This window comes from Schistocerca americana, chromosome X, assembly GCF_021461395.2.
Source record: "Schistocerca americana isolate TAMUIC-IGC-003095 chromosome X, iqSchAmer2.1, whole genome shotgun sequence".
NCBI lineage: Eukaryota > Metazoa > Arthropoda > Insecta > Orthoptera > Acrididae > Schistocerca > Schistocerca americana.
This window is the reverse complement of record NC_060130.1, coordinates 402,099,257-402,112,570: the sequence shown is the minus strand read 5'-3', so window position 1 is coordinate 402,112,570 and position 13,314 is coordinate 402,099,257. Positions and strand designations below refer to the sequence as shown.

The 13,314-nt window shown below is 37.9% G+C and overlaps 1 protein-coding gene across 3 annotated transcripts in view; it reads left to right on the top strand.

The window, feature by feature from the left end:
• Positions 1 to 13,314, top strand: part of LOC124555335 (dihydrofolate reductase-like) — a 114,857-nt gene that overhangs the window by 83,989 nt on the left and 17,554 nt on the right. For all 3 annotated transcript variants that reach the window (XM_047129215.1, XM_047129213.1, XM_047129214.1), the window contains exon 4: positions 834 to 943. In XM_047129215.1, coding sequence (XP_046985171.1) covers positions 834 to 943 — 110 coding nt within the window. The remainder of the gene's footprint in view (positions 1 to 833; positions 944 to 13,314) is intronic.

Here is a 13,314-nt window from a genome sequence, read left to right as displayed (position 1 = left end):
ACAGTGGAAAAACGTTATGTGGAGTGACAGATCACGGTACACAATGTGGCGATCCGATGGCAAGGTGTGGGTATGGCAAGTGCCCGGTGAACGTCATCTGCCAGCGTGTGTAGCGCCAACAGTAAAATTCGAAGGTGGTGGTGTTATGGCATGGTCGTGTTTTTCATGGAGGAGGCTTGCACTCCTTGTTGTTTTGCATGTCACTATCACAGCACAGGCTCACATTGGTGTTTTAAGCACCTTCTTACCTCCCACTATTGAAGAGCAATTCGGGGGTTGTGATTGCATCTTTCAACATGCCTGAGCAGCAGCTGTTCATAATGCACGGCCTGTGGCAGTGAGGTTACACGACTGTAACATCCCTGTAATAGACTGGCCTGTACAGAGTCCTGACCTGAATCATATAGAACACCTTTGGGATGTTTTGGAACGCCGATTTCATTCCAGGCCTCGTCGACCGACATTGATACCTCTCCTCAGTGCAGCACTCTGTGAAGAATGGGCTGCCATTCCCCAAGAAACGTTCCAGCACCTGATGGAACGTATGCCCGTGAGAGTGGAAGCTGTCATGGCTAATGGTGGGCCAACACCATACTGAATTCCAGCATTACCGATGGAGGACGCCACGAACTTAAAAGCCATTTTCAGCCAGGTGTCCGGATACATTTGATCACATAGTGCGTGTGGTAGACTCACACATTTCCTGAGACTTGGTACATTCAAACTGTTATAATGTGCAGTGTCATTACTGTGTGATCTTTGCAATGTTTATGTGTGAACCTGTATTTAATTCTGTCATTACAGGTATTAGTTTTCTTTTGTTATTCTTACAGGAAATGATGAAATCCTCATACTGTCACAGGTTATATATAACCAATATTTTGAAAGACTACAATTGTGATACATTCTTTCCAGAAATTGGTAGCCAGTACAAATCTGTCAGGTGAGTAACTCAAAAATATGTTGAGACTAAGTTTAATGTTGTCTTTTCATTGGGATTGTTACAATGTACGGTGTTACATGTATATTGTCTACAGTCGATGTTGTGAAACAGCAATTCGGTGAAAGCTAATAGTCCTATGCTGTACAGGCAGAACATGTATGTTGATTTTTTACAATAAAATAAAAATAATCATCATATTGGAGGTAATTTAAACACCTTAGTGTTTTATCAAAAGTATGCACCAGTAGAAGGTTGTTGCACTTGCCTTGCTCTGAGGAGGGAACCAGCTGACTTAGCCAGTTGTTGGGAGGACCTGTAGAGTAACCTCCTATCGAATAAATATGTTATTACATATTCTTCCTTATGCAAAGCTTTGGAAGAAGTGAAATCATGAAAGAGAAAATATAGTATTTCTTATGCCTTATTTTATTGCATGTCTGATATTTATTTAAATCGCTGACAAGGACATTAAAGTTTTAACTACAGGTACTGGCAGTAATGTCAGAGATAGCCATTGTAATAGCAGTCTCATTGTGGTTTTGACTTTACCATTCATGCAGTATTAAATATTGTGCGGGAAAGAAAACATATTAATTAGCAATGTGGCAACAAACCTTTTTTGACAATTGAGAAGTGTGCAGAACTGGGACACAAATCCAGAGCCCTGTTTGTTGTGGGAATTATTTTACCAACTAACCAGTCTGAACTTGTATTGTGACTTGACATAAACATTGTCTACCATTATCTCTTCCTGTTCTGATTTTGTGAGATTCACACCTGCTAGTGTTGCAGGACTGACAGTTTTGTTAAAGAGGATACTGTAGTGAAATCTCTCGCCTCCACCTTGGTGTTTCTTAAATGTAGTTTTCTTAAAAACAGATGACATGTCACACCTGACCGTCCATCGGATATAAAACCTAATAACTTGAGAATGAAAGTATGAGCTAAAATCAACCACATGCAAAGTTTACGTAATGTGTATTTACCTCTGTGAAGTCTTTAAAATTTAGTGCAATGTTCTACTTAATTTGATGCAGCACAGTAAGTGTGGTGGATAATGAAAGATATCAGTTCTTTATCAAGTGAAGATATCAGACTGTAAGATGTGCAAAAATCTATTTTTTTCACCTAATAGTTTTTGAAAAACCACATGATTAGTATTTCATTTTGAGTAAAACACTGTCTTGCAGCACAGACACCAGCATTTATGGCAGACAGCCATAACAAAAGCAGCCTCAGCCCAGAATGCAAAGAGCCGGTTTTTAACAGCAAAAGGGTTAAATATCTGACTGTAATGTTTCAAAGAGATATCAACTGGAATGGAACGGCTGTGTATGAACGGTAATAGAGAAGGCAAATGGTTCACTTCGTTGTATTGAGATAATTTTAGGAAATTTGGGTCATCTGTAAAGGAGACCTGTGGATAAAAGGCTGGTGTGACCCATTCTTGAGTAATGCGTGAGTGTTTGGGATCCCAACCAGTTTGGATTAAAGGTAGACATCAAAGCTGTTCAGAGGTGGACAGCTAGATGTGTTACCAGTAGTTTCGACCAGTACATGAATATTACAGAGATTCTTCATCATCTCAAATGGCGACCCCTTTCGTGAAACACCATTGAGGAGATTGAGAACTGTCATTTGCAGCTGCCTGCAGAACGATTCTACTGCCAACATGAGCATTTAGCATAAAGACCATGAAGATAAGATGAAGGAAATGACCAGTAGTGGTACAAGGTGCCCTCCATAATGCACCATATGGTGGCATGCAGAGTATGTTTGTAGATGTAGAGTTAGATGAATGCTAAAGCCAGTTTACCCCCAACAGTCGTCATGTTTATGGTGTTGTCACAAACACATCATATACAATCTCCCAGATAATTGTCAGTAACTTCTGCAAACTTGAGATTCAGTGTTAATCTTGGACCTACACCTTGCAACCATTAAAATTCATTTTACAGGTATCATCTGAATTCCAATTAAGCTTATTTCATGAACTATAATTACCCATTCACAACATCATAGTTGGAACATACTTTATCAGCGACTCACGTAAGAGCACCACAACAGATGAAGTACTCTTTTAAAAATTGATTTTAAATGCCACATCCAAAGACCAGCACTTCACTCTTTCCAATTAAGTGTGGTTGTCACTCCACTGAATCAAAAGCAAGATGGTACTAATAGAGGTAGTTATTGTAATGTGGTTCTCACCTGATTCATTAAGAAGACATTTGAGGTCTCTAACAGCTGCTACTTAGTGTGTTTTCTTGCATCCAATAAACTGAAAAGCCATTTCATGTATCTGGAGACAGTGATAAAGAGGTCTTAATTGGTCAGTCAGAACCTAATAGATGTATTTTTTGATGTTGAAAACAACTGGCTGTGTGATATCTGACAACAAATACATAATTTTTGGGTTCATGGTTGCCTCCCTATTGTACTACAATTTTCTCTTGTGGAACAATATTTCAGGTATCAAATTGGTAATGTAGTTTTCACCTGTACTCCTTAAAGAATGATGTGTCTCAGAATATTATTTTCCTCCGATATAAGACAATTGCAACCGGAGGACACATGTTTTCAGTTTTAAAAGTCCAGTTAGATTCTCGGGGCCAAGATTTGTGTTACAGGTTGTCACTGTACATGTTGAAATGCCCCTGTGTTTGGGTTTGGAGTAGAGACAGACCTTCCATTGTAATATTTTATAAAGCCTTTGCTCAATTCCAGCGGTACTCTTTAACTGTAAAGTATGTGAATCAGTGCGACCATCATATCTGAAAATGTCGGACAGTGTCCGTGTTAAGGGTGTCAGCCATGATGCAGGTTCTTTGCAGTAAATCATAAATCTGGCATATGCACTGAAGCTGGTAATCCATCACTTCCCACTCAGAAAATATTCCTGTGGTGTGGGACTTTCATAATGTTAAGTCAATTGTGATGTCTGTGGTCTTGATTTTTGCCACTTGAATATTAACTCAGTGTGTAAGCATGACTGCTAACTGAATGTATTTTCCTTAGGGTCAATTGTATAAAGCATTTAACTGTAGATTAAAATAGAAAAATTACCTCAGATCAAATTTAACCTGGAAATCTGTGTTGTATAAATGTTAATCCTAGATCATATCACCATGAAGTTAGACCATATTTGACTGGCAAAAATTCGCGATTCAAAGTCAGGTTCAGCTCTAATTGTCAGTTTATAGTGTTCTGGTATTATGATTCATCGCTTTTGTTTTTTGTAGATACCAATTGAAATAATAAGAAAAGTTGTTCTTAACACAAAAAATGGTAAGTAAATGTGTGTTAAGCCCCCTCACCTGACTGATGCTCAAAATAATTTTTTTCCATCTGGAAGGTTAGGTTAAGGGAATTACGACTACTGTGTGTATGTAATGATCAATCTCATCATAGCTCTTGGGAGGTGATTCATAATTTATGTGATTAGTTCAAAGCCATTTTATACACACTTAGCAGCAGAATAAGAAAGGAAGATTTGAAATGTTTGCAGTGAATGGGAATTTTGACAGCAGCTAATAGCTATTCAACATCTCGTATATGTTCTCTCTCAGCTTGAGCAACAGTAACTATGGAATTTGTATTACATTTTTAACTACTGAATACATCCTTAAACTGCTATGACAGTTCAATGTACGTACGGTGATAAATAGAACGTAAGCAAGTGTCTTTGAACATCTAACCTTGTGACCTGATACATACGAGTCAGTGGCTCAGAGGTTGCATTAGTGACTGCTGTGCAGTAGATCATGTGTTCAAACCCATGTCAAATCTCTGAAATTTTTTTTCCATTTCTTACTACTTTCTCCACTTTATTGTTTGTAAAGATAATTATAACAACAGTACCGTGACATTCCATTCCATACCATTGAAACCATACCTTACCCTCTGTGTTTCCTGAGTGTTTTGGACCACTATTGGGCAAAATTCTGTATGTAACAACCCTACGCGATGTGAATTACATTGTTTGCTTTCGTTTACTTTAGAGATATCTGAGTATCCAGATGTGTCCACTGAGGACGACGACTAGATCCAGTGAGCTCCCTGCCACATTCCCTGAAAGGGTGAACTCACTCTTGGAATTAAATAACAAGTCATTTAAGCTGAGGTTTTGTTTGGAATAAAGAATTGTAGAGCAGTTGGAACTAAGGCTTAGAGGCTACTGATCAACCAGAAGAAACCAGCCACTGACTCCAACGTGCATGTTGCTGTTAATGTTAAGATTTTACACCACAGGAACCTGTCACTTAGTGGTTGGTGATCTGTTTAAAGTAGGCATAGCAAGAACTTGCAGAGCTGTCCGTAAGGTATCGGGCTGCACTGCTTCATTGAAAAATGAATTTATCAAAATGCCAATTATGAAAATGACGTTAGGAACATCCAGTGTAATTTTTGTCAAATAGCACATTTTCCTGGCATATCCTCATCGAATCACCTGGTGCCGATAATGCTGAGATATTTAGAAATCGTCATGGTGGTTTTCTTTAAATATACAAGTGATCTCATACGCTAAATATGATGTTTAAATATTTTAGCTAGATCGCCAAGATCTGTCCATGGCAGCAGTATTTTTGCAAACTCACATGTACCTGCTCAGTTGGAAACAGGAGAAATTCCAGAAGGCATACTTCTGGGAGACTGGCGATCAGTGTTGCAGCTATTTTTTGACACCTGTATTTCATGAAGAAATGGTGGCTGAGTGTATCTATAATCATGCCCTCAAGAAAACAAGATCAGCAATTGAAAGAATGTTTGGGATAGTAAAAAGACGATTTTCCTGTTTGAGTGTAGGACTCAGAGTAAAAGTAAATCGTGCAGCAATTACAATAGTTGCAGCATTTCTTTTGCACAATATGGCTGTCAACGCATCAGAGCAGGAGTCTGAAATTGATGACTTGTATTTGCTGGGAGAAGAGTGTACACAGAAATTTGAGTACGTGCAGAACGCAAAGTCAACTGGGGTCTTAATGCAGTGAGAGTGGCATTCATTGACAATGTATTTAAGTAAGTACTTAAAAATTGGAATAAATGTACAAGTTGTCAGTTTGAAAGCCAGATTTTCTTTTCCTTTCGTTTAGTTCTAGTTACTTCTCTGTGTCCTGGTTATTGAATTCTTTATCAGAACAAGAACACCACAAATAATATTATAAACTCCCTGTTGCACAACAGATCGAGCTCAAAACATTAACCAGAGCATATTAAAATGTATACGATACATGGCATATAACTTCAGGTTGAAAGTCTGTCCATGAAGTTCCAGTAGGCTACATACCAACAGAAAACGAATGTAACAGCAGTCACAGTGCAATAAGTGTGAAATTCATTAACAAAGTATTTATACAAAAGGTCACAAGATTGGAAAGGTTTACAATGTGTCAGATTAAAAGTCTGGATTGTCTTTTTCATTTCTATAAGTTCCAATTCTTTAATTTCTTTATCTATTTTGAGGGTTTCCAGTCTTATCTCATGTTTTGCAAGCAATTACTGTAACTCTGATTTCATGTTCACACTCAAGGCATTCTATTCTTCTCTTGTAAAACTGGTCTTTCTTATCGAGAAAATTTTCTGTTCTTTTGTTTTTGGGACAAGATTTTCCTGCTATAACAGAATACTGGCTGGCACGTTACACATCTACCTGTAATTAGAGGTAATTTTCTGTGTAAAGTACACAATTTTGTGCTGTCACAGTAAAGTTATTACATTATCTTAGTGCATTACCATTTTTACCAGCTCAATGTAAACATTCTCTCCTTCATTTTCATTATTATTAAAAAAGCAATATCTTCATTTGAAGTTGCAGCTGTCGCCTCATTTACTGATGTTGTGAATGAACTGTAACCAGTGCTATCTGTATCAGAACAAGAATGTAACGAAGAACATTATGAGCCGACTGCGGTGGCCGTGCGGTTCAGGCGCTGCAGTCCGGAACCGCGAGGCTGCTACGGTCGCAGGTTCGAATCCTGCCTCGGGCATGGGTGTGTGTGATGTCCTTAGGTTAGTTAGGTTTAAGTAGTTCTAAGTTCTAGGGGACTTATGACCTAAGATGTTGAGTCCCATAGTGCTCAGAGCCATTTGAAGAACATTATGAATTACCTTTTACACAATAAAGTTGCTTCATAAGAATTTATGCGATTATGTCAAAATATTTACAAACCACTGCACATAACTTTAGGATGAAAATCTGCATCGGCATCGTAGGCATTAGAAATAGGAAAAAAATTTGGCTTCAGGGCTGCAGTTAGCTTTTGTCCACTTTCTGTAACAGTAGGCCTTACGAAATTACCACTTCCAGTTCTATGCGTTTCTACTTTGAAGAGATCTGACTCTGTTTTTGCTCCAGTTTACATACTACATACATAAAAAATGAAATGTAATAATTAGAAAGTATGTCTTGAAATTATACATTGTCATGCGCTAATGCCATCTTGGTCCTTTTCTGAACATTTCTGTAACATGTTTTCTAACGCTTTCAATCACAATCTGTCCTGATGTTATGTGAATTAAAGTCCACACAACTTCTCTCCATGCCTTTACCTTGCTGCAGTGACTTTATCAGTTTTTTCTTTTTTTTTCACTCAGTATGTCTTTATGCTGGCCCAACACAACTTCCAGCAGTAAATCTTTTTTGTATTGAGAAAAGTTTGAGGATCATTCCTTTTTGTTTACTTGCTTCCATAGTTATAACACGACACTGTCGATAATAAATACTGTGTATCTATGATGTACAATAAATATCTACAGTCAAAACACAATAATTGTGTCGATAGCGGATTTCAGCCATGTTGCCAAGCATGTTACATAGTACTTTAGATCAAATCTGAACCTGCTTCAGTGGATCCAAGTTTAGTGGTACAGTAGAGCTGAGCCCTGAACGTAGCTCAATTTCTGATCTAATGTCAAATTTGATCAGCAATGTTTATACTATCAGCCCTTAATGATACTACAGCAATGAATCATGTTGGAATCTGAGCAAAGGACTACCTCACCATTGTAGCTGTTGTGCAACATGAATGCTGTAACCAAGGGTTGGAATATATTTCCATCCGAGTTAGCAATGAAGCCTTGAATGTTTTTAAGTTGAAACTAATACTAGCTATCTTGTACTCAGAGTTAAGTTTTAGGCATGTTTTATCCTCGTCTGCCTTGAGCCTAGATTTTGTGAATGAAAAGTTTATATTGTTGGTCAATTTGTTGTTCTGGGATGAAAGACAAAAGTAATATATTTATTGTCCTAGTATTGACATGTTTTCAGGGATTCCTTTGATGGATTTTATAAATAAGCTAACAATCGAAATACATAAATAAATTCATGCTAAAGTCACACATAAATATTAAATACATGTATGTGTCACAAAATGTTACCCTAATTATGATATCTGAAAATACAATCAAAAAATTTTTCATATGAGGGGACTTAATGTTAACACATTGTGTGTTAGTTTTATGCATTTCTGCAATAATGCCTTGCAATCAGAGGGTTGTCTTCCCTCCACGGATGTCCATTTAAGTTCACGGATCATCTCCATAATACTCCTGTGCTGATTGAATCTGCTGTTAACAAATCTAGCAGCACACCTCTGAATTGAATTGCTTCAATGTCTTCCTTTACTCTGACCTGGTAGGGATCCCTGTCACGTGAGCAATACTCAAGAGTTGGTTGTATTAACATTCTGTATGCCGTTAACAATCCTACTAAAGCAAAGTTGAGCATTCATCTTCCCGACTACCAGGCTGATGTGCTCACGCCATTTCATATCACTTTGCAATGTTGTGCCTAGATATTTAATCAATATGACTGTGTCAAGCAGCGCATTACTAATACTGCATTTGACTGTTACAGGATTGTTTTTCCTACTCATCAGCATTAACTTATGTTTTTCTCCATTTAGTGCTGGCTGCCATTCATCACACCAACTAGAAATTTTGTCCAGCTTGTCTTGTATCTCCCTGCAATGACTCAAGGATGATATCTTCCCGTACACCACAGCATCATTAGCAAACAGCTGTAAATTGCTATTCACTCTGATTTCAAGATCATTTATGTAGGTTGAGCATAAGAGCAATCATATCACACTTCCCTGGGGCATAACGTACATCCTGCTTTTTTTAACACCATTGCAAAAAACAGCTCCTTTTTCTGTGAAACAAAGATATATAATGTATTTTGCGTACCACACAAATGTGATAGCCTTAAAAATGTTTTTCAGGCAACTGTCAACAGCATCGATATACTTGGAGAAATGCATGGTAAACACTGTGCTGTGTTACAATATATTTATTCACAACCAGTTTTGATCATCTTCATAGCAGAAAAATACTGTGACAACTTCACATGTCATGCATGCTATTTCACCAGAAAAGATGTCATAGCTGACTTGCAAACATCAGAAAAAGGTAATTCACACCATAATAACCGGCTAATGCAAATGGAAAACATTGGTGGTTTCATTGCCCAGTGTTTTCTGGTGAAATAGTGTGTATGACATTTGAAGTTGTCACAATATTTTTCTACTGTGATGATGATCAATGATCAGAACCTGTTGTGAATAAATATGTTGTAAGACAGCACAGTATTTACCATGCATTTCTCCAAGTGATAACCTTGCATGCAGGCAGCACACACCTCAAATGATTTTTTGGGTTTTATTTATCATGTCAGGTAGATTCATGGCATGAAACATTCTTGCTGGTGATGATGGCACAAGCTTTCTTGCTGTGGGGGATTTCCTCATTGGAAATGCATCATTTTTATCAACATATTCCTTCTCTTCTTCATCATTCTCTACTTCCTCTTGTTTTGTCTCTTGTGATGAGAAAGTAGATCATTGCTGAATGTAGACCCAGTGCTACACCGGGAGGGGGGAATGTGTTGTCGTATTATTGTGAGGGGGAAAAAAGATCATGTATTCACTAGTTTAGCATATATAAGCATCTTAAAGCATATTGTAAATACATTATAATTCAGAAGTAGTAAAAACAAGCAGAAATTATGTTTATTTCTAGAAGCCATGCTAGAACTGTGATAAACAGATTTCTTTAATCAGGTACTGAAATGTACTGGTAGCGTGCAGAAATGAAAACAAGTGATGCACAGGGAGCACATGATGTAAAGTACACACTACAATCGGGCACAGCAAGTTTAGTTAATTGCCTGAGGAAGCAAAAATTGAAGTTGGATGCAGCATATACGCTACTAGAGGACTGAGGAGGCTATATGCACTCCTGTATGAACACTACGATTTTAAAGCCACATCGACTGATGGGTCCAAGCATGTAGAGAAAGTTGGCTGCGTGGTTGTTGTCCCTAATAGTGTGATTGAGATTTACTTACAGTGTTCATTGGAGAGCTGTAGGAACTGGAGGTGGTGCAACTAGATCAAGACAAGAACTTCCTCTTCTGCTGAGATTCTCTAATTGCTCTGTAGTGTATTCGGACAATATACCTTATGCTCAAAACATGCATGATTAGCTTTTCTTGTTATAGCGACAATCGGAGGAAGTAAAGTTGCATTGATTAGCAGAGTATGAGGGAATTTGTATGAACAAGGGACTTGACACAACAGCCCAAGATAGGATCCAGAAAAATCTTGCTATGAAGTGTGCCATTCCATTGTATGTTATCTTTTTACAGCATAGAAGAAGGGCCATATGCCAGGGACAGAAAAAGTGGCAAGACGGACAAAGTAACAAACTGTTTGAAGTAAATCCAAATGCATACAAATGATTGATGTCACTGCAGTCACTCCAATGGAAAGAAGTCACATTTGCAAGACTTAAGATATTCCTGTGTGGTACATGGCCACCACCTATTGACATCTTCATCTACATTCTGCAAATTCCTACAAGTGTTTGACAGAGTGTAGTACATAGTGTTGCCCATATTAAGTTTTGTGCCCATGCTATTCACATATTGAGCGTGGAAAGAATGATTACTTACCTCTCTTCCGGATTTCTGTGTAAGCGTATTTCAAGTCTCTGCTCAAAAAGCTTATTCTTATAATTTTTAAGCAGTTTTTCACAAAAAAAATTGCTGTGTCTTTCTCATTGTATCTGCCAGTTTAGGTTTTTCAGTATTTGAGTCTCACTATAGGTCCCTTAAGCCGTCTTTACACCAGAGTGAATGGAAGAAAACACTAGCAAATGCACATCTGCAGACAATTCACTAATTTTTGCTACCATTTGCTTGTATCTATGAACAAGCATTTACGGAGAGAGAATGTAAGGGTGCATGAGATAACAAATGTAATCTGTGGTACTGTTTTTTGGCGCTAATAACCAGCACACCATATGCAACAATATATAGTTATAACAACAGTATAACACATGGATATTTAGAAATCATTATTTTACATGACTGGTGCACACCCTTGAAACTATCTTTGGTACAAGTAAAGTTTCCAAATCAGATTTCAGTTAGTCCAAGAAAAACCAAAAGACTATTTAATTACAAAAAATTACACAAATTAGGCTTCTATATATAAAGTTTATGTACAAATCCCGCATGCTCTACAGTTGACATATAACATTAGCAATTTCTTGTTTTCTGTTTGTACAAGGCATAGGTGTGTTTGCTGCTTCTTCTTCTCCCATCACTGGAAGATTATTGTCGTTGCCACTAGGTGCTGCAAAATACTCATCCCCTGTCTGTTTTGCAACATTGTGCGAAACAAATCAGGCAGCCAGAATGAGATTTTCACTCTGCAGCAGTGTGTACGCTGATATGAAACTTCCTGGCAGATTAAAACTGTGTGCCCGACCGAGACTCGAACTCGGGACCTTGGCAAAGCCATGTCTCCGCAATATCCTTTCTTTCAGGAGTGCTAGTTCTGCAAGGTTCGCAGGAGAGCTTCTGTAAAGTTTGGAAGGTAGGAGACGAGGTACTGGCAGAAGTAAAAGCTGCGAGTACCGGGCGTGAGTCGTGCTTCGGTAGCTCAGATGGTAGAGCACTTGCCCGCGAAAGGCAAAGGTCCCGAGTTCGAGTCTCGGTCGGGCACACAGTTCTAATCTGCCAGGAAGTTTCAAATCAGGCAGCAATCATTTTATAGACTTTTGTTTGACTAAGTCTTATTTTGCTTTGAAGAACTGGGAAATGCCTTTCACCTGTCCAAAGCACCATTTGATTGTCACCCTTTCTTTGGAGTTAGGTTTGTTGTAGGATTCTGTAATATGGTGTCATTAACCATGATGTAGTGCCAACCCGTGCATCTCCTAAAATGAAAGCATTACTGTTGTTCCGTCTTAGTATCTGGCATGCATTAGAATTTCTCCATATTCTATCATCAAGGCCATGAAGCACTGACACTTGTAAACTTTTCACTATATTCACATGTTCCCTTGACATTTATACAAGGAAAGCCCTTTCAATTAACATACTCATCTCCATGTACAGAGGGGTTCATGATTGGTATGCACATGCGATAGAGAATCCTCACTGCACATGGAAACTGATACCTTGATAGTCTCTTAACTTTTGCTGTTTCTAGTTTGCATATGTTTCTGGGAAACTGAATCCACAAAAGTGCTTTTTGGATAACATGATGAACAGTAACTGAAAATGTCAGTGACACAGTGGTCAGGTGTATACTTAAAGTCTTCTCTTACACCAGTCTGAAAACCTGGGTCTGCTAAATAGTGCAAAAATGTTTTCGTTCCCAATTTGTTTGAAAAGGCACCCCCTTTTTCATGATTTTCGGGAAGAAAGTGACTCACAAGCCAAATAATGTTTTCATTGTTAAACCTGTGTAAACTTCTACAGTTTCTCTCTTCAGTATTTCTTTGTGCTAAATATATATTTTTTTCCTTTTCAAGTACCATAATTTCTTCCATTTTTACTAAAAACATTGGTAAAACTTAGAACATTAACAGAACTAACTCAGCTCAAAGTATACTGCAAAGCTCATTTCAAAAAATTGAGAATGTTCTCCTCTTGTAAGAAACTTTTCTAGTTTTATTCATACGAAATTGGAGAATTTTCTGTGTGTTGAAAACTACCCCCACCTTTTTACTCAACCTATCAACATTCTCGTGTGAAGTACATCCTCTGACTCACTTTATTCATGCAAATGTGAGAATGTTCTCTGAAATTCTGAGTATGAAGTACTTTCTCCATTTTATTCATATGACCCAATGTTTTTCATAAAGTAAGCAAAATGGTGTAGGAAAGGAAGAATGTAGGTGTCTCAGTTTGTACATAAATGCAAAATACATGGGGGTATTGCACTTAACAATCAAGTGCAGCTCCAGCTTTCCTTCACCCAAGTCCAAAATTTTGCGCATATGTCGAATGATGCTTTTCTCTGGCTTCTCATTATAATTGAGGTGGAAATTTGAAAACAGGAAACTAATTACCAACAATG